At 40.3% G+C, this 22,974-nt stretch overlaps 1 protein-coding gene across 6 annotated transcripts in view; it reads left to right on the top strand.

The window, feature by feature from the left end:
- Window positions 1–22,974, top strand: part of ccser1 (coiled-coil serine-rich protein 1) — a 378,554-nt gene that overhangs the window by 110,091 nt on the left and 245,489 nt on the right. For all 6 annotated transcript variants that reach the window (XR_009062832.1, XM_057832960.1, XM_057832959.1 and 3 more), the window contains exon 7: window positions 19,102–19,276. Coding sequence is in view for 5 of the 6 variants with exons in the window: in XM_057832960.1 (XP_057688943.1) it covers window positions 19,102–19,276 (175 nt within the window). In the remaining variant the exon portion in view is untranslated. The remainder of the gene's footprint in view (window positions 1–19,101; window positions 19,277–22,974) is intronic.

The following is a 22,974-nucleotide window of genomic DNA, read 5'->3' as shown; positions in this document are numbered from 1 at the left end:
TTAAAACAATAAAAAGCTTGAACTACTTCAGTTGTGTGTAATGAATCTGAAATATATGAAAGTCTAATGTTTAGGTTACCGACCCCTGGTCTAAAGTACAAATACAGGTCCTTCTCAAAAAATTAGCGTATTGTGATAAAGTTCATTATTTTCTATAATGTACTGATAAACAGCCAACACACGGTGCGCGATAGGACTGTACCGCTCTCTGCCTGTGTTTCATCACTTGTCGCTGATTAGCGATAAATTTGGCGGGCATTTTAAAAGTTCCGGTCTTTTCTGAGCGCCGACGACTTTCCATATTGCAGCTTTTTTATTTATGTCCTAAAAATCATGCCGACAGGTATCACAAAGTATGCGCTGGTCGCACACTGCTAAAATAACACGGTCCTCCATGTTGACAAAGTGTTGCATGTGGATGTCAATGTGATCAATAAATCTGTTGCTGTTGATTGTAGTGCCAGGTGACGGCGACAGAAATAGAACAAGATTCCCATGTTAACCTAATTTCTAAGAAGTATACTGGTTGATGTCAAAATTGATAAAGAATAAAATAGATTCATAAGTGTGCCGTTTCATGCATTTATTCAGAGTATTTATCAGTTAAACAGTGAAAATTAGAGAAAACTTTGCATGTCAATTTACGGTGTGCGCCCCTGAATTTCCTGCTTTCACCCCTAAAATTTCAAGTTAGTGCTCCTAGTTAAAAATGAAGTCTGGGGCCCTGAGCTCACCTCATGCGTTAAATTGCCGCTCAGCTAGCAGTGGGGCTGGCTCCTACTAACTCAATTCCGAGGGAATTGGAATATATAAAAAATGCGTGGGCGAAAATTAAACCACGAAAGTGGTACCCCAAGTCACATAGGCGTGTGATCAGTTTCACTTTCATGACTTTTTCTGCTTTTCAAATTGTCGCCACTTTCAGGAGAGCAAGACTCACGAAACGCCTGCCCTGAGAGGTTCCGCCTGTCTAGGCCACTTGGTGTGCTGGTTGACCCTGGTTGTGGTTTCTGTTCGTTATTTTCCAAATGGCGAGTGCCGACTGGGCAACGACCTTAAAATCCCGAGTAACGATTTTCGGCTTTCATTGTTGTTTTCTCAAGATTTATTTCAACCACAACTCGGCAAAGTTCGTAAAAATTGTGCATGACCTCACACTCCCTCTCGTGTGATGCGTTCACGGAAAAAACAGTGCTCACAAAATGGACTTTGACAAGCTGGCAGCAGAATATACAGTTAGAATATGCAATATATATATATATATATATATATATATATATATGAACTTTATGGCTCTTGTGGAATCATATTTTAAAATATATTCGGTGTTTCAGCTCTCTTGGTCAAAAAGGATCTGGATCCCTGCTTTAGACAATTAAAACATCCTATTTTTGGGAGACGGGGGCACCATTACTTTATTTCTTAACTTGTGGGGCTTTATCCCCTGACACAGTGCGATTCCTTTGACAACTGGCATGTCTAAAATCTGAAAGTCCAAAAATCTGATGTAACTTGACAAAATGGAGAAGAGTAGAAAAGTAGCTACTTACTGTATTTTCTGAGAAATAAGTTCTTTTACTACTAAATTTGTATTTGTATTTACAAAAGGTAGGTCTTATCACTGTTAAGCAGATTTTACTAAGTGTTTGGATTTCTCCACATACTATTAGAGAAGGTAAGTCATGCTAGTTTTACCCTATTTTTGGGCTGGGCAATTTTTTGGTGGAAATCATGAATATTTTGACTAATTATTGAGATCACAATTAAAGACACTAATTATGCATTAGGTGTAAATTACTTTGAACTATTTCCTTATGACAGGTACCCTTCTCTTCTGCAAAAGGGTGCCCTCCTTGTTTCACCATGTTTTCAAATAACTCACTCCACATTGTTTTTAGCCACACAGTTACTGTGTTTTATGTTTGGTATGCCCTTCTTGCTGTGTATGCTTTGGCCTCTTAGGGACAGTGTGGTATATGCGTGCAGATATGCACTTACATAACCTAACATGCATATTTTTGGAATGTGGAGTACCCAGAGAAAACCCACACAAGCACACATAAAACATCCAAACTGCACATAGGAAAGCCAGAGCTCGGATACAAGTAAGCCTCTATTCTATTCTAAAATTCTATGGTAGGCGGTCATGCTAGGCAATTGTGCACTGTGCCACAATTTACCCAGGTATTTCGGAATGTTCTAGCGCTGTAAATGCAATACAATTGTACGTCAATATTTTTTGCTCATGGTTATGATTCTGTCAGATTGATAGAGGCTCGTGGCTAGATATTACAGCATATTAATATAGATAGAAGGGGTATCTGGATAATTGTGCAAATACAGTATATTTTCACAATTTTACTAACCATGATATTTAGGCAAGGCAAATTTATTTATATAGCACAATTCAACACAAGACAATTCAAAGTGCTTTACATCACATGAAGATCATAAGAATCACATTAAATCAGTAGAACGTAAAAACAAAGAATCGAAACAGGAAATAAAATTATACATAAAAATTTAATCACGAATAGAAAGAGAAAAAAATAAAATAAAAAAATACTCCTACTAATATTAATGATTGAAATCAGCAGTGGGGAAAAGCACAAGAGGAATAGAAAGCAAACAGATTGAAATAGATAGCCAGTTATGGATATGCTGTGCTAAACAATGGCGTTTTTAGCCCTGATTTAAAGGAGCTAACATTTTGAGCATACTTCAGAGCTTCATGTAACCTTTTCCAGAGGTGTGGAGCATAATAACTAAATGCTGCCTCACCTTGCTTGGTTCTTGTTCTTGGAACATACAAGAGACCGGTTCCAGACGACCTTAGGGGTCTAGATGTTTCATAGTAATCTAACAAATCAAGCATGTATTTTGGTCCTAGGCCATTAAGTGTTTTGTAAACGAGCAGTAGTATTTAATAGTCTATCCTTTGACTCACTGGAAGCCAGTGTCACGATTTCAAAACCGGTATAATGCGGTCCAGTTTCCTTGTATTTGTGAGGACTCTGGCTGTAGCATTCTGTACTAGCTGCTTCTTCCTGACTGATTTTTTATCAAGACCTGGAAATATACCGTTGCAATAGTCCAATCTGCTGAAAATGAATGCATGCATAAATTTTTCCATGTCTTGTTGAGTCAGAACCCATTTAATTCTGTCTATATTTTTAGGTGGCAATAAGCAGATTTAGTGACTGACTTTAGATGGCTATCAAATTTTAGATTTGTGTCAATAATTATGCCAAGATTTCTGACTTGATTTGTAGATGTGACATTGTGCTAAGGTGCCTGCTAATCTTAGACCTTTCCTTTTTTGGGCCGAAAATGATCATTTCTGTCTTCTCCACATTTAACTGGAGAAAATTCTGGCACATCCATTCATTGATTTGATGAATGCTTTTACTCGGGGAAACTAAGGGACTATTATCATGTGGGGACACAAAAATGTAAACTTGTGTGTCATCTGCATAGGTGTAATAGGAGATGCCATACTGTTCCATATTCTGAGCTAGGCTAAGCATATAGATGTTAAATAAGAGTGGTCCAAGAATTGACCCTTGAGGGACACGTGAATTTGGTTCGTTCTGACTGATGGTTTCCGATTGACACAAAGAAATCCCTATCATGTAAATAAGACGTGAACCACTGAAGAACAGTGTCAGTAAGCCCTACCCACTGTTCCAATCTGCTGAGTAGTATTTTATGATCAACCGTGTCGAATGAGGCGCTGAGATCCAATAGTAGCAGAACAGACGATTTGCCTGCATCGCTATTCCGAAGAATATCATTTAGGACTTTGATAAGCACGGTCTCGGTGCTGTGTTGTGGCCTAAATCCAGACTGAAATGAGTTAAAAAATTGTTTTGCATCATAAAAACCTGCATCTGTTCGAACACAACCCTCTCGATTTACCCTAACTGTCCACACTCCCAGTATCATATCATACCCTCCGTCTTTTGTAATTCCTTCCTAAACCAGAAATCAGTCTGCTAACTGTAGCAAACCGAGTGATGTGCTGTGATTGTTTTTCCTGCAAGCGGCCCGTGGCAAATGGTTGTCTTAAAATAATGCAAGGTACTGTGAAATCACTAGGCTATCAAGGCGCTCTGTAATGGAATTTGTTGTCCAGTGTCAAAGACTAGTTGTCTTTTCAGGCCGCTTTGCTATATCCAGCACATGGGTGTCTCCAACAATGAAATTTCAACACTGCTGTTGCATTCTGAAAATGTGTTAACCTGTGTCACTTAGCTTTGTCTCAGCTACCGATCATGGGTAACTCCAACAGGATTAAGACAAAAAATCTGAAAATGTGTTAACCTGTGTCACAAGCTTTTTTTCAGCTATCGATCATGGGTTACTCCAACAGGATAAAGAGAAAAAAAACCCACACACAACTAAAGACACTGACAAGAGACATGTGTTGCATTCAGACTAGCCGCGTTTTGTTGTGCGACTACGTGTCATGCGTCCTATGGCCAGAGGTGGGTAGTAACTAGTGCTGTCAAACGATTAAAAAATGTAATCAAGTTAATCACAGCTTAAAAGTAAAGATGCACCGATACCGATACGGCCCAAAATGGTGGTATCGGTATCGGCGAGTTCCAAAAAAGACGGCGCCGATACCATTTACCGGTCCATTATTATAACATTTGACCGCAGCCTTTTTTTTTTCTCCTGGCGCTCACTACACTTTGTCTCTGTGTTGTGTGATGACACGTGAACACCAAACAGCTATCGCTATTGGCCTGCTCCAGACCAATGAGAACGGGCCAATAGCCACTTCTGACCAATGACATGGCCGACATGGCGACATGGCGGCGGTCGGGAAATATTTCAAAATAGAAATCCCGTCAATTAAAATCAGTGGCTGCGTGCAAGATTTGCGGCCTGAAAATTTCGAGATGTGGAGTTAAATCGGCCAGTTTCAGTACCTCGAACCTGATAAAACATTTGAAGACGAAACGTGAACGAACACAACGAGTTTGAGCCTGCAAGAGCAGGACTGCTATCAAGAGGAAGGGCGCTGGACAGGTGCAACAATCTCTGGTCAGTTCACTACGTCTACTTTACTTTTATTGTGTTTCACTGAAAGAAATGCCGCAGTAATTTGGGAACTGTTTCCAAAGTAGGGTTGCCACCTTTCAGAAATAGAAAGAAGGGACTCCCCCCTCCCGAAAAAAGGAGGCTAATAGAGAGACGGGATGCTGTGGTCAATTATTATTACTTATAATTGTTAGCATCCGCAAATGTGGAAACAAGGTTGGACCTTGATGCGGACAACAAGCGGGGGATAAGTACAAGGGTTTAATGATTTCAAACAAAAAATAACACGCGATCGCGGGATAGTAGAAATAACAAAAGGAGTCCGTGACAGCAGGTCGACGGAGCTCAATACTACAAACCCGACGGTTAACTAAGACGATAGACAGCGAGCCAAAAAGCCAAAATAAAAACACTCAAATACCTGCACAGGGTAGAGGTTACAAACGAGTGCAGCACACTAACAGAAAAACCCAATGCAGGGGCGTAACAAGCAAATGTAGCGAGACAATAGTGCGGAATGTCAAATGGCGATCAGCAAAGCAAATATCTCGGCAGCCTTCTCTGAGCTCACCCGTGCTTAAATGCTGCGTTGATGAGCCCGCATTGGATTCAGGTGCCACGTCAGGAATGCCCCCACTAACAGCCCAGCAACAAAACACAATCTAACCAGCAGCAGAATGTGACAATAATTTCATGAAAATTACACTGTTTGGCCTTTGAGAGGTTTAAAAAAAGTTTACTCAGTTCATTCAGAGTTTATTATTATGAACTTATTTTTACTTTCTTACTGTTGGGCTAGTATTATACTTTGTACTAGTCTTTTTCCTATTTTGCAAAGGTAAGCAACAGCCTGACAAAGCCTTGATAGCAATGATTTCACATTCAATTATGTAGCTCTTTGGGGGGGGGGGGGGGGGGGGGAATATATATATATATATATATATATATAAACGGGGTGGTATCGGTATGGTATCGGTATCGGCCGATACTGCACAGTCAGGTATCGGTATCGGGGCCAAAAAATGGTATCGGTGCAACACTACTTAAAAGCTAATTAATCGCAATTCAAACCATCTCTAAAATATGCCATATTTTTCTGTAAATTATTGTTGGAATGGAAAGATAAGACGAATGTATACATTCAACATACTGTACATAAGTACTGTATTTGTTTACAACACATCCACAAGATGGCATTAACATTATAAACATTCTTTCTGTGTAAGGGATCCACGGATAGAAAGACTTGTAATTCTTAAAAGATAAATGTGAATACAAGTTATAGTAATTTTGATAGTTTGTATATTGTGACTAAATATTGCCATATAGTGTATTTGTTGAGCTAAACGAACTATTTGAATAGAGTTTGTGAGTATTATTTTGCATAGCTATTTTGATTGGGAATGCCAGTTCCCTTTGCATTGAGCGCTTTTCTTTTTGTGAATTTTTTTAAGAGATAGGAATATTATTTTTGTTGTGCTTTCAATAAATTATACTGTAGTGACTTAACTGTTCTTAACTTAACTGCCCAAATACATGATGGGAAACATGACTGTCAGTGGTGGCTGCAAATGATATATCTTCTCTGCGTTGTGTACAATACTGGGTGTTAAGAAAAAGATCATCTCCTGTCATTCTTCCCAACGTTGCTAGCCACAGTAGTTATAACTGTTGGGAAACTGGGCAACCATGTCTAACAGTGTCGGCTGCAAATGGTATATCTTGCAAAGATCATCTCCTGTCATTCTTCCCCACGTCGCTCGCCACAAGAGTTATAATTGTTGTGGAAGCGTTGCCAAAGCTTATACCAATAAATAGCGCGGCTCCAATGAATGACTGTGTCCACTCCAGTCGCTTGTCTCTGCTTCTTAACTCTCAATATACTTAAAACGGCGCCATTGTAGTCTGTTCGCGGAACTGCGTGAGTGGGCCGTTCTGTGCATGTGTTAAATGCGTTAAATATTTTAACGTGATTAATTAAAAAAATTAATTACTGCCAGTTAACGCGATAATTTTGACAGCCCTAGTTGTAACGCATTACATTTACTCCGTTACATTTACCTGAGTAATTTTTTGATAAAAATGTACTTCTTAGAATCGTTTTACCACACAATGTTTTACTTGAGTAGATTTGTGAAGAAGAAACAATACTCTTCTTACTCTGCTACTTTTGGCTACACTAAGTTGTTACATTGTTCCTCTTTATTCTGCATATTGACATTATGTTTGCCAAAGATGCCGACAGTGGCTGTATCAGTGAGCTTTAAGTGACAACTGACCTTCGTATGAGGGAACAGTAGGTGACGATAATGCTCCAATATATCTGTCAGTGAAAGGAGTGAAGATACTGATGCCGTTAGTGCAAGCAGACAGTCTGACAGTGTATGAAAACATGTCTTCAAGTAGTGACCTTGTACACAGCCTAACTGCGTTCAACATTATTCAACAATATAGTCAACTATTCACTACTCTAACAACAGCTTGAAACGGTTCGCCATGTTGTTATTTGACCAGGACGAAAGAGGAAACAGCAGAAGAGAAGGTGTTGGGACACCCCTGTGTTAGTACGGTCCGTCAGCAGCAGGAGTTAGGACACGAAGGACTCGTACTTTTTTTTTGGTGCTGCAACCTACACATTGGTATTGGGAATGCACACAGTTTTCCCTACACGCAATGGTCTTGTAAACGCGGAATCAAAATAACGGCAAAACGCACTTTTCGTTGATCGTTGTCATGTAAACGTGGCCCCAGTTTCATCAAAGAGACGTCATAAAAATAACCACATGACTCTATTGTACCATTCAGAGGAAACAATGTTTTTTTTCCCACTAGAGGGCACTCATGCTGTTTGGCTGATGTTTCATAGTGTTGTTGTGGTCTGAATACGAGGATTTTTGTGTCAATCTTTTGGCCTAATATGGTCATGTATTAAGTTATAGTACAGTATAATAATAACAGTTCATATCGATAAAGTGTTAAGAAAAAATATTCATTTATTTTCCATGCCGCTTTTCCGCACAAGGGTCGCGGAGGTGCTGGAGCCTATCCCAGCTAACTACTGGCACTAGGCAGGGTACACCCTGAACTGGTTGCCAGCCAATCGCAGGGCACAAGGAGACATACAACCATTCACGCACACACTCATACTTACAGACAATTAAGAGTGTTCAATCAGCCTACCACACATGGAAACCGGGGTTCCCGGAGAAAACCCACGCAGGCACGGAGAGAACAAATAGAGAAAAAAAGAGAAAAAATATAACGTTTCTCAAAAAATAATCGGACATTATACGCAGCTACTGACAGTGTTACTCCTTACTTGAGTGTTCTTTTCAACCAATACTTTTTTACTAGTACCGTATTTTTCGTACTACAAGTCGCACCTAAGTATAAGTCGCACCAGCCATAAAATGCCCAACGAAGAGAAAAAAAACATAAGTCGCACCGGAGTATAAGTCGCATCTTTGGGAGAAATTTACTTGATAAAATCCAACACATAGAACAGATATGTCATCATGAAAGGCAATTTAATATAAAAATACAATAGAGAACAACATGCTGAATAAGTGTACAGTGTACAGTGCATGAACAACTAAATGCGAATATACTATCCTCACCAGGACGGTACGGCTCGGTCCCGGCTATACAGCGAGCTAAACTCCCAAATGACGATGGTGGACGTCCGTATAATTTACTGAATCAATTTCGTCCACGATACCAAACAGGTTCACATCAACGTAAACCAGGGGTGGGCAAACCGGTCCTCAAGGGCCGCAGTGGGTCCTGGTCTTTGTTCCAACTGATTCAGCACAGACAGTTGAACCAATGAGGTTTCAGTGGAAACAAGAAGCACCTGACTGCAATCAACTGATTGCACTTGTAAGAAACCAGATTGGTGAAAGGCTGTCCTCATGATGGGTATGAACAAAAACCCGCACCCACTGCGGCCCTTTGTGGAATAGTTTGCCCACCCCTGACGTAAACAAATGATAATTAGGTGCTATTACAGCAATGACACAAACGGTTAGTATGCGTTCACTAGTATTAGCACATCGTTTAAACAACCACACTACAACTTGCTCTAAGTGTCCGATCGCGGGTGGAAAAGACACAACAACAGAAAAGATGATCCACAAACAATGAACGTAGGTTCGCAGCTTTGTCTCACACACACTTAAGACATTGATTAGCATAATCGCTAACTAGCTTATCAGTCCATGCTAGGTAATAACATCTCATCAACAAAGAATACAAACTATACTATATTTATTATTTATTTATATATTTATTGATTCAGCCACCCAACATAAGTGTAGCAGATGAGCAGTCTCTCTCTCTCTCTCGCTCGCTCTCGCTCACTCGCTCAGAGACTCTGGGTAGCGCTCCTGGCATGTGAGCGCTATTCTTCGCGTAAACTAGTGCGAGTGCGCCCCCACGTGGGCGTGAAAGCGCCACAAACTAAAAGCATGCATTTCAATATAAAAAAGTCAGTAATACAATTGAACACACATTGCCAAAGGCAGAACGCGAATGTGGCCATAGCTATTAAGTTATTCAGATAACTATAGCATAAAAAAACATGCTAACAAGTTTACCAAACCATCAGTGTCACTCTAAAACACCAAAATAACATGTGAAATGATATAATGTGTTAATAATTTCACACATAAGTCGCTCTGAATATAAGTCGTACCCCCAGCCAAACTATGAAAAAAAAAAATGCGAGTTATAGTCCGAAAAATACGCTATTTAGAAGTAACTCTTACACGAGTCAAATTTTTTTGGGCTACACTACCCACTTCTGCCTACGGCTGTAGCCAAAAGCTGGCTGTTTTGTGTTCACACCGACCTCATTGTGTACCTCGTGTACCCCGAACAACGTCTGGTTCACGAAACTTAGAAATACGTAATTTTCTGATTTTTTTTTTTTGCCTAATATTACTTCAATCTCCTAAAATTATGTCAAAAGTAGTTTTGTGTTGATACAGACCTTACGTCACAAAGTGAGACCAAACAGCTTCCGGTTCACGGAATGTAAGAATAACAAAACAATTTTAATCTCATAATATAATGATTTTAATTTTATATTTAATATTACAATGTATGACTTCATTCTCACAATATTGCAACTTTAATCTTCTCATATTTTGACTATTCTCATAATCTTATTTTTCTCTCTCGTTGTTTGCACTTTTGTTGACTGCATGTTGAGGACGCTTCCGACACTTGATTGGCTGAAAACTCTCGCAGAAAGATCAACTCAGCTATCTTCTCTGTGGCGCGAAAATTCAGCAAGTGACATTGTGGCCTTTCTGGTCAAACTTGCGATATTGCGTCATGCCTGACATGTGTCGTCGGTCGCAAGACCCCCTGTCGCCCTTCCATGCATGCGATTACATTGAGTTTGTATGGGAACCCATCGTGCGACACTCTAAACACGGCAATAGACTGGGTCACTCAAAACATTTGACTATAATCAACAGCCTCTGATCCCATTGAACACAAATGCTCCACTTAGCACGAGAAGTGGAAATCATAGTGTTTTAATCAGGGAATGCCATCATTTTTGTCAACCGTGGGCCCGTGAAGCCCTTTAAGACATTGCTGTGATTAAGGGCTATATAAATAAATGGGACTTGACTTGATTTGATTGATCATATGTCACACATTTATACAAACCCACATAACAGAGTGGAGCAGCAGGACATGAAGTGGAGGGAGCTCACTCATGTATTTCAACAAGGAGTAGAAGGAAAGGAAACTGGGGGAGGCAGTGTCACCTGTCAGGAAGCGATAGAAGGCGCCTCAGGTGTGCACCCTGTGACCCAGTAGGACACATTTGGCTTTGATAATGCCTGTGGAGTGTTGTGACTGCTAGAGTGGCGTAGCGGAACCACTGACGAGACATCGGGGCCAAAGCAGAACTCGACATGGGTGTGAAAAAGTGGTTTGGATCAGCACACGGGAGCGATAGCGCGCAAAAGGTTTGGACAGTTACGACTGGAAAGGTGACGGGGTCTGATGCTCTCTTGTTCCCTGAAAATAGCAGCAGCAGTATACTGACAACTGGATTCTAATAATAGAGGAATGAAGCATTGAATTTTCTTCACCCTCCTTAAACTAGATACTGTATTTTTCGGACAATAAGTCGCAGTTTTTTTCATAGTTTGGCTGGGGGTACGACTTATACTCAGGAGCAACTTATGTGTGAAATTATTAACACATTATAATTAGAGATGTGCCGATCGATCGGGTCCGATCACGTCATTTTCAAAGTATCGGAATCGGCAAAAAAAATATCGGACATGCCTTTTTTTTAATATATACATATTTTTTGACTAAATCGTTTTCTAATTGTATTTAACATTACAGACATAATATGTTACACTCATCCAGAGTCTTTAGTTTAGGCTTAAGGTAGGGTTATCAAATTTATCCCGTTAACGGTGGTAATTAATTAAAAAAAAAAATTATCACGTTAAAATATTTAACGCAATTACCGCGTGCGCTGCACGACCCACTCTCGCATTGTCGCATTGATCAATCTGTAATGGCGCCGTTTTACCTATATACAGAGCTAAAAGGGAGCGTATAATGAGTAGAGTGAATTTTGGCAGCCTTTGGAGCCTTTTTTTAATTGACTAAAGCCTTACAATCCCTCTCCCTACGATTAGAAATATCGTGAGAAGCAATGTGGGGAAGAAAGGTAGTAACTGATCTTTTTCTTGACACCCTATGTTGTTTCCCAACCCAGAGAAGATATATCAATTGGTACCACTACGAACAGTCATGGTTGCACTTCCCATCATGCATTTGGGCAGAACAGTTAAATGGCTACAGTATCATTTACTGAAAGCTCAACAAATACACAAGATGGCAATATTTAGTCACAATATACAAAGTCACATTTATCCTTTAAGAATTACAAGTCTTTCTATCCGTGGATCCCTCTCACAGAAAGAATGTTAATAATGTAAATGCCATCTTGAGGATTTATTGTCATAATAAACAAATACAGTACTTATGTACTGTATGTTGAATGTATATATTCGTCCGAGTTTTATTCATTTTTTTCTTAATGCATTGCCAAAATGTATATGATCAGGAAAAATTATCGGGAATAATTGGAATTGAATCGGGAGCAAAAAAAAAAGCAATCGGATCGGGAAATATCGGGATCGGCAGATACTCAAACTAAAACGATCGGGATCGGGAGCAAAAAAACATGATCGGAACAACTCTAATTATAATATCATTTCACATGTTATATTTGTGTTTTGGAGTGACACTGATGGTTTGGTAAACTTGTTAGCATGTTCTTTATGCTATAGTTATCTGAATAACTCTTAATAGCTAAGGCCACTTTTGCCTTCTGCCTTCGGCAACGTGTGTTCAATTGTATCATTGACTTTTTTATATTGAAATGCATGCTTTTAGTTTGTGACACTTTCACGCCCACGTGGGGGCACACTCACACTTGTTTACGCGAAGAAGAGCGCTCACACGCCAGAAGAAGACTGACATCTACGCAGCGTCTCTGAGGGAGTGGGCGAGAGAGAGAGACAGACACGGCTGCGAACCTACGTTCATTGTTTATGCTTGTAAAATATCTCTACAGAGGCAACGCCTGTGTGGATCATCTTTTCTGTTGTTGTTGTGTGTTTTCCACCCACGATCGGACACTTTGAGCCAGTTGTGTGGTTGTTTGTACGATGTGCTAATGCTAGCAAACGCATGCTAACCGTTTAGGTCATTGCTGTAATAGCACCTAATTATAATTTATTTACGTTGATGCGAACCTATTTGGTATCGTGGACGAAATTGATTCAGCAAATTATACAGATGTCCAGCATCGTCATTTGGGAGTTTAGCTCGCTCTATAGCCAGGACCGAGCCGTAGCGTCCTGGTGAGGACAGTATGTTCGCATTTCGTTGTTCATGCACTGTACATTGTACACTTATTCAGCTTGTTGTTCTCTATTGTATTTTTATATTAAATTGCCTTTCAAGATGACATATCTCTTCTATGTGTTGGATTTTATCAAGTAAATTTCCCCAAAAAGTGCGACTTATATATGTTTTTTTTCTCTTCGTTTGGCATTTTATGGCTGGTGTGACTTATACTCAGGTGGGATTTGTAGTCTGAAAAATACGGTACATGCATGCGGATTATAAACGTCTGATAACCCTTCATTAGGTCAGTGACTATTTTTGGTGAAAAAAAAAACAAAAAAAACTTGTTGGCTATGTTCATACTGCAGGTTTTAATGCACAATTTTGATTTTTTGTTATAACTGTTTTTTGGCATGCTCCTTGAGACTGTCTTTGTCCATTGAACCTGTTCAAGTATTACGCATGCGCACTAATTTGCACTCTGACACGCGCTTAACAAACTGACCCGTATGCCCGGAAGGATCAACACAAATTACTACACATGCTGGCTGTACGTCATTCCAGGGTGATCATATTTCGATTTCCAAAAAGAAGACACGAATAACAGACATTAATAATCCCCGTTTGATCTTATATTCAAAATTTATATGGATTGATAGAATGCATATATGCACTGTGAGTGCATGACGCGCACACATACGCCTTATGTCTGTGCGGCAGTTTGCCCCGACTCCGCCATTTAAGCATTACTATTGCTTATTTGGTGCACAGAAAGAAAACCGAGCATTGTCAGGCTTATCCTTCATTTAAGTGTTTTCATGACTGTGGTCTAACCCGTCTCTTGCGTAAAAGCCCAATTCAAGCTGGGCACTGAAGGAATCTGACTTCTTAGCCAGATTGCCGGAATCATGCCAGCTGAGCCACCGGAACTGCGCTAACGCAATTCCAACGACCCGGGCCGGCGGAACCTCGACAACCCATCCAAAAAGCCAAACCCCCCCGCATTCACCTTAGTATCAACCCCTTGTACTGACTCAACTTTGAAAGCTCAAATTCCGCTCTGAGACCCCCAATTTGGCCAAATTTCAAAATTGTCCTATATGCATGTGTGATACATCATTGGAAAGCTTAAAATCTCAATTTTCTGGGGGGGGGGGGACATTTTAACTGGAGGGCATTTAAAAAAAAAAAAAATAAAAAACAGCAAAACCCTTACTGAAGGTGAGAGCATAATTAAAGACGCCATCATTTTAACGAGATATTATCGCGCACTTACCTCTTTTCGATCCAAAAACATGTATCATGTATCACCGAGTGTCAAGACAGAGCTGTGAATGGCCACAGCTGAATTTTTGAGCGTTTTTTATTGGTGAAACATGGTAAATTAACAAGGGTCACAAATGCAGAAATCATAAACATTAAGGAGTGGTAGAGATTTTCTTTTTCATATATTTACCCTTCTAAACATTTTTTTCAATTTTTCTTTGTTTGGATTGATTATCATCTAAAATATTGGGGAAAATGTGACTGTAACATAAAAAAAATACAATTAAGCGATAGTTATGATTAGTGTTGCACGGATACCATTTTTTGGCCCCGATACCGATACCTGGCTGTGCAGTATTGGCTGATACCGATACCATACCGATACCACCCCGTTTATATATATATATATATATATATATATATATATACATATATATATTATTTTTTTTTTCTCCCCCAAAGAGCTACATAATTGGATGTGAAATCATTGCTATCAAGGCTTTGTCAGGCTGTTGCTTACCTTTGCAAAACAGGAAAAGGATTTGTACAAAGTATAATACTAGCCCAACAGTAAGAAAGTAAAAATAAGTTCATAATAGTAAACTCTGAATGAACTGAGTAAACTTTTTTTAAACCTCTCAAAGGCCAAACAGTGCAACTTTCATGAAATTATTGTCACATTCTGCTGCTGGTTAGATTGTGTTTTGTTGCTGGGCTGTTAGTGGGGGCGTTCCTGACGTCGCACCTGAATCCAATGCAGGCTCATCAACGCAGCATTTATGCACGGGTGAGCTCAGAGAAGGCTGCCGAGATATTTGCTTTGCTGATTGCCATTTGACATCTCGCACTATAGTCTCGCTACATTTGCTTGTTACGCCCCTGCATTGGTTATTTTCTGTTGGTGTGCTGCACTTGTTTGTAACCTCTACCCTGTGCAGGTATTTGAGTGTTTTTATTTTGACTTTTTGGCTCGCTGCCTATCGTCTTAGTTAACCTTCGAGTTTGTAGTATTGAGCTCCGTCGACCTGCTGTCACAGACTCCTTTTGTTATTTCTACTATCCCGTGATCGCGTGTTATTTTTTTGTTTGCAATCATTAAACCCCTGTACGTATACCCCGCTTGTTGTCCGCTTCGAGGTCCAACCTTGTTTCCGCATTTGCGGACGCTAACAATTATAAGTAATATTAATTGACCACAGCATCCCGTCTCTCTATTAGCCTCCTTTTTTCGCGAGGGGGGGGGGGGATCCCTTTCTATTTCTGAAAGGTGGCAACCCTACTTTGGAAACAGTTCCCAAATTACTGCAGCATTTCTTTAAGTAAAACACAAAGTGAAGTAGACGTAGTGAACTGACCAGAGATTGTTGCACCGGTCCAGCGCCCTTCCATAGCAGTCCTGCTCTTGCAGGCTCAAACTCGTTGTGTTCGTTCACGCTTCGTCTTCAAATGTTTTATCATGTTCGAGGAATTGAAACTGGCCGATTTAACTCCACATCTCGAAACTTTCAGGCCGCAAATCTTGCATGCAGCCATTGATTTTAATTGACGGGATTTCTATTTTGAAATATTTCCCGACCGCCGCTATGTCGGCGCCGCCAAGCGGCCTTGTCATTGGTCAGGAGTGGCTATTGGCCCGTTCTCATTGGTCTGGAGCAGGCCAATAGCGATAGCTGCTTGGTGTTCACGTGTCATCACACAACACGGAGACAGAGTGTAGTGAGCGCCAGGAGGGAAAAAAAAAGGCTGCGGTCAAATGTTATAATAATAGACCGGTAAATGGTATCGGCGCTGTCTTTGTTGGTACTCGCCGATACCGATACCATCATTTCGGGCCGGATCGGCGCCTCCTGCCGATACTAGTATCGGTATCGGTGCATCTTTAGTTATGATGTAGATATCCGTGACTTATTTACAGACAGAATTTTTTTCCTTGTGCTGTAATTGTTTAAAAGTTTAAAATATGCGAGTGAATATTTTTTTTTAACTCATTGTTTTTTTCAAACTAAATATTAGACATCAATTATTGATTCTAAGTTAAAATTGCAGGCATTTCGAATAATAAATATAATTACTTACCTTCTTTTTATGGCTTGGATAAAACAAAAGCGGTACATAATTTACTGACAAAAACATGACTATTTGACTTGTGTCTACTGAAAATCTTTAGCATAATTTATTGGAAGTTTTATGACTGGCTGAAGGCCTGTCAAGTTGCCACTCAAGTAGATATTGTGTTTGTTCTTCTTGTAGAAACTAACTTTGACATCGTCATGTAACTTTGCAGCTATGTAGCAAGGGCCAGTAGTTCTACCTTTTTTTCCAGACTATAAATTGGCATTTTTTTAAATCAACTTGACTGGGCCTGTGGAGTTTTTCCCCAAAGGGATACTAAAGTTTAAGACTTTAATGGATTTAGTAGCGATCCGGATTGAGATCGAGTGTTTGGTGAACAGGTTATGTAATGTGAGCCTTTTTTTTCACCAACCGGCAATGTGTGGTAGAAAAATACAGTAAATATAAAATAACGGGGCTAAAAATTAATATTAGGTGCGGGAAAAATTCAACTCACCAAACGCTGAATGAACAGCGGCCTCTCCTGAAACTGTCCTCTGCATCTTCTGCTCTCAAATCAACTACCTTCATGCCCTCTTTAACTATTAAGCAAATCCTCGAAGCAGCAAAATTTGATTCGAAGCTTTTTTCTAATCAAATTACTCGAGTTAGCATTGTTATATATATTCATTGAGACATTATGTTAAATTATACAAATTATAAATTGTATCCTTAAATCCTAGAAGAAAAAAAAAGTCATTTGCAAGGCTTTTATTTTTGGTGTGGCGGTGCGCCACAGTTTGATATGTGTAGGGGAAACCCTGGTATTATGTTTGGTCTCCGATAAAATGAAGTATGTTTTTTCCTCTGATATTCTGACTGGTGCGACCTATATACAGGTGCAACTAGTATGAAAAATATATAATCAGTATGCCGTGCTTATGACTGAATGCTTGTTAGGCAATGTTACATAGCTTTTTGTCCGCTAGTATTATTCGTTTCAGGCATAATGCATGGCCAATTTGGGGAAAAACAAATCAGGATCAGGCCACCATTTTTCCTGGTTGACAGTGTAAAGCCACTGTGCTTTGGGGAAAAAATATTAGATTAATTTGGGCAAGGATTAGATGTCAAAATAAAGAAAAGAAAATACTGTCACGTTTGAAAGCAACTGCATCTTCTCATTGTGTGCATCACTGCACACAGACCTTGAGCATGTGAATTCATCAGGCCTTTATGTCGGCTAGACATTTGAAACATTTCTTTTGCATCATCTTCTACATTGTTTGTCCTTGGGATAGAAACAACATTGAAAGTGTCATTTAGATGGAAGTTATAGTGCTCAATATTGACTTGGTTGGCATTTTTTGTCAACGTTTTCCCATTATTCTCAGTCTCACTCAGAGCTTTGTGCATGTCTTACATTATTGCCATCACTTTCCAAGACTCCATTTAAGTTAGTAGCATACAATTGTCAAAGAAGACACATATGCTGATGCGGAGAGCAGCTAAAGTGATCCTGCATATACCAAGTAAACCATCAACAAGAAAATTGACAGTATGATTTAAGTAAATATTTTGGTGCGTGTTTTCTTTTGCGACAAAGAGACATGGACAGGGAAGAGTGATTATTGCGCAGGGGAATATTTCTCCAATTTTTATCACCCATCTTTATTGTGTCGCTTCATACCCAGTTGTCTACCACAAAATACATAGGAAACTCATATCGCGGAACCCGCTGCCTATAAACATTTTGCACTCTCATTTTGCCCTTTTTACAAAGTCATTGCTGCAGTTTTCAGCTGTATTACTGTTGTACAGTTTACACCAGTTTTTCTACCAAATGTTTAAATATGGTGGTGCGTTGACTTACAAGTGGTTTGACTTCAGTTTTTTGAGATATGAACTGTCTTATGGACTATTTTTTTGTGCTTTTACACGTGAGAAAAACTCCATATGAGTGCTGAATATTATGAACAATTCTTCAATAAAAAAAAGCATTTCAATGTTTGTCACTCCCCATTCCTCTTTACAATCTTGGTGGAAAATCTTTGCGTGTCCTCTGCTTAATTTTAGCTCATAACAATGTAGAATTATTAGAAATGGTAAGGAAATTGGAAGGACGTCTTGTTGGAGTACTGTTTACAAAATGTGATGTACAGTGAGGTACATCAAATAGGTAGAGGTCTGAAATTTCAATCGTAGATGCATTTGCACTCATAGGCTAAGTTCATACTACAGGTCTTAATGCACAAATCCGATTTTTTGTCATATTTTGTTTTTTTGGTGTGCCCGTTCAGACTGCCTTTGTCCATTGAGACCTTTCAAGTACTACGCATGCGCACTAATTCGCAGTCCGAAACGCGCTGAGCAAGATATTAAATTGGTGTGCATGGCTGTCACCCAAGGAGAAAGCCTCATGCACACCAATTTGATGTAGAGTATGGCGTATGGTCTGAGCACTAACAAGCTGACCCCCCACCTCTTCAATCTCTGCAGCAATGCTGACAGGACTCCTGTAACGAGTCACATGACATTTTGGATGGAAAAATGACAAGCAGTTCTCAATTTGGATATTTAGGGATGCACGTAGTTTCTAAGGAAAGGAAAGATCACTTTAAATTTTCTCTATAACATTTTTGTCTCATATTTTGAAATTTTTGACTCATTGTGATATGTCGTGTCACATTTAAAAAGAGCAGTCAAACAAATTTATACCAAACGAAGCTATGTAAATGCTGAATCTTAAAGGCTATAGTGAATGAGCCTAGTTATCCATCCTTTCTGATAAGATATATTCAAACACTGACACTCATCAACTGTTCTCCTGAACTTTTCCAGAGAGCTCCGACGTCCGACGAGTCTGCTGCCTGGTGACTGCAGCTCTGCTATGCTTTTGGGGAGGGAAGACGAGCCATTGCCCCCTGGAGTGGAGACCTTACCTTGGAGACTGATGCAGCAGGACTGCACAGCTGTTAAGACCCTACTTTTGAGACTGAGGCGCACCCTGCAGGAGGTGGGATACGCTTACTCTTGCTTACAGTCAAATGCATGCACGGGTTTTAACCAGGATGTATCTTGGAGTGAATTGCCTACAACACAAGCTAAAAGTGTGGTTATTCCCTTTTTACTACACTGACAAGGGGTCTTTTTAGATTGTAAAAAGCAGGGAGTTCTTTAAAGAAGCAAGGCTTTGGGCTAAGGATATATGTAGTGATTACATCTGGACAGATTCATCCCCTGTTTTTTTTTCTTTTCTTTTTTAATTAGCTTGATTTCAGCTCCATTAAATCACCCCTGAAGTGGACCCTACAGATTTCTCTTTATCACCTTTTGTAATTTAATCAGTATTGAGAATAAGTGCAAGATGTTTATCGTGCATGTGCACGCGCGCACACACACACACACATGCACACGCATACATTAAACCTTGTTTCCCTTTGCTTTAAAATTGCATTAGCCAACCATAGGAGAAAGTTTCAAACTAGGGCTGCAGCTAACGATGATTTTTATAATCGATTAATCGGTTAAATGTCACTTTTTTCAATTACCTTTACAATTTAACTTGCAGTTAGGCATGTTGTAGATAACAATGAAGACATAATGGATGAGTATTTCCTTCAAAAATATTTTATTACAGCATCCTGACTTAACTGTCGTCTACAACTGTACTGTTTTAAGGAGATAAAACTTGTTAAAGTTTTTAATAAAGCTACTGAGTATAAAACATAAAAAGACTTTTTCAGTACACAAATGAGGTAAATATCCTGTTCATTCAAATAAAATAAAGTGCTGCTGATTGACATTTTTTTTCTGGTGGGCAAAGTGCTGATATATATTGTGTCAATGACACGATTTTCTTTAAATAAACTAAACAAAATCTAATAAGGAGGAGGCAGATTGTCATGAGTCCGTTTTCTTTATGAAAGAGTTGTTCATAAATAGAATCCTAATGCAATTTCAAAGCACACTCTCTTGTATGACAATTTACAGTTTGAATGGGAGTTTGTGTTGAAATTAGACTGTTATATGAATGAGTTTGTGTGTTTGGTTTCTGTATTAAACAAAAATGAGACAACTTTACTATCTAACAACAACTCAAATGCTAATATTTCTCATCAAAACACAATATATTTATTTTATTTATTTATTTACTTATTTTATTTTCCCTTCAGACATACAGCATTTATGTGTGTTTATTCAATTCAATTCAATTAATTGCTGACGGGAGAAGCCGAAGCTTATTGAAACCCGTCCCCCGTATACCATATAGCACGCAGAAAATATCGAATATCAATGTTCGACATTCAGATTTCGTAATGATTACAAGTTAAAAAATTTTTTTTTATTATAACCATCCCCTCTGATTGTTCATTTTCCCAATAGTCCATTGTCGATCGTGGCAATGTGCTCGTTATGTCGATTAAATGCGTCCTTTGCCTTCGAGTGTCTGTGAGTTTATATATGGACACTTAAAACACTGATTTGCATAATCGCTAACTAGCTTAGCGGTCCGTGCTAAGTAGTAGCGTCTTGTCAACAAAGAATACAAACAAATACAATTGGCTTCGTTTAGTCGTAATATTACTCTATTTATTCAGCAACCCAAGTTTAACAGTGAAATCTCTCTCTCTCTCTCCCTCTCTCTCTCTCTCTCTGGCAACCAATTCATTTATCGATTTACTCGATTAGTTGTTTAATTTTTTCTTTTTTCTTTTCTTTTTTTTTTCAAGGAAGGCGTTTTTAAGGACAAAGGTCCCAAAAATGCTACAGACACATGTAGCATTTGGATTTCAATTATTACAATGAAGAAACTTTCCTAAGTTGCGTTAAGTTACATTTGTGTTTATTAACCCCCTGGGAAAAATAGCCTCAAAAAAGCTTTCATCCAGAGATGCTTAGCTGAGCTAGGTGATATGGTTTTGAAGCATATTTTGGTGGCGTTTTGTTCTTAAAAGAAATCTACACAGCAAAGAGCTGCGACACGGTGCAGGTTTCCTCAAAAAGCTCTGAGCACATCCATTAGCACTGTGTCATCCTAACACGTGCATAACCTTTTAGTGAATTTAGCTTTAGGAAACATGCTAGTAAATGCACAGAAAAATCATATGAAAGGCTTACCAGATGTGTCACCGCACATCAGAACTACTGTAGGAGAGCCTTTAAAGTAGGATCTAAAGACTTATCTAACAATTATGGTCTGGTCAATGTTTACTTCCTAGACTTCTGTGAACTAGACATTACAAAATTATGATAAGGTGTGAGAGACTAAATTAAGCATTACAAAGAGAATATGAATTACCTTAAAAATTAGCCTAGCGGGCAACACCTGGTTACGTGGAGGTTAGAAGGTCTTAGGCTACCTCTACACTAGGACGGATAATGGCCTTAAACATGTAATTAGTTGGACTATACGGCATGTCGATTAGTTGTTAAACGGATAAAATATATTACCCGCCGCTTAATATGGACTGCTGTCTCTATACAACAGTCAGATACTAAAGAAGTGGCGTCATGCCGCACTAAAAATGGCAACGGTATCACAACGTGGCATTCCTGGCTCCACACATTTTTCTTGAACCTTCAAACTATGTCGCAATAATATGCTTCAATTCAGTGGCCATTTGTCGTCATCCCATCGTGGATGACGCGGAAATGAGCATTTTTTTACAGAGCTCATCTCCCAGGTTGTCTTAGATTAGCTAGCTGTGGAGCTGGCCCCTCCCAACTCAATGTCGACCGGACATCCCTGTTCTGGACCCGCCTGACGACGACCCTGTTCCGGACCCGCCTGACGTCGACGGCCCAGTTCCGGACACGCCTGACGTCGACGGCCCTGTTCCGGACACGTCCGACGTCGACGACCCTGTTCCGGGCACGCCCTACGACGACGACCCTGTTCCGGGCACGCCCGACGACGACGACCCTGTTCCGGGCACGCCCGATGACGAAGACCCTGTGCTGGACACGCCCGACAGCGACCATGTTCCGGACATGCCCGACAACGAGAGTGTTCTGGACCCGCCTGACGACGACCTTGTTCCGGACCCGCTCGACGACGACCCTGTTCCGGACACACCCGACGAAAACGACCCTGTTCCGGACACGCCCGACGAAAAAGACCCTGTTCCGGACACGCACGACGACGACGACTCTGTTCTGGACACGCCTAATGACGACGACTCTGACACTGTTCCGCCAGCAGACGACGACGACTCTGACACTGTTCCGCCAGCAGACGACGACGACGACGACTCGGACGGTGTTCCGCCAGCAGACGACGACGATTTGGACGCTGTTCCGCCAGCAGATGACAACGACGACTCGGACTCTGTTCCGACAGCAGACAACTCTGTTCCCAACCCTCCAGCAGTCGCCACCATTCCCGACCCACCAGTCGACTCCGTGCCCTACTCGCCAGCAATCGACTATATGCACGACCCGCCGCACGACTCCGTTCCAGGTCGTTGTCCCTACGACGTTGCTCCTGCTCCGGCTCCTCATTTCCTTCCACGGCTCGGTAGCATGGGCGACTAAGCCAGTCACCCTCGTCCTGGACGTCCGCCCCATCGACCTGTGCAGTCACCCCACGTCTGCCGCCCAAAACGCCTGCTCGACTGACCTGTGCGCTCACTCCACGTCTGGCGTCCTGGACGCCCTCCCAATCGACCCATGCGCTCGGCCCACGTCTGGCGACCTGGACGCCTGCCTGAC

This window comes from Corythoichthys intestinalis, chromosome 3 (assembly GCF_030265065.1).
Source record: "Corythoichthys intestinalis isolate RoL2023-P3 chromosome 3, ASM3026506v1, whole genome shotgun sequence".
Taxonomy (NCBI): domain Eukaryota; kingdom Metazoa; phylum Chordata; class Actinopteri; order Syngnathiformes; family Syngnathidae; genus Corythoichthys; species Corythoichthys intestinalis.
The sequence above is the reverse complement of the archived record's forward strand: the minus strand, read 5'-3'. Positions and strand labels throughout refer to the sequence as shown.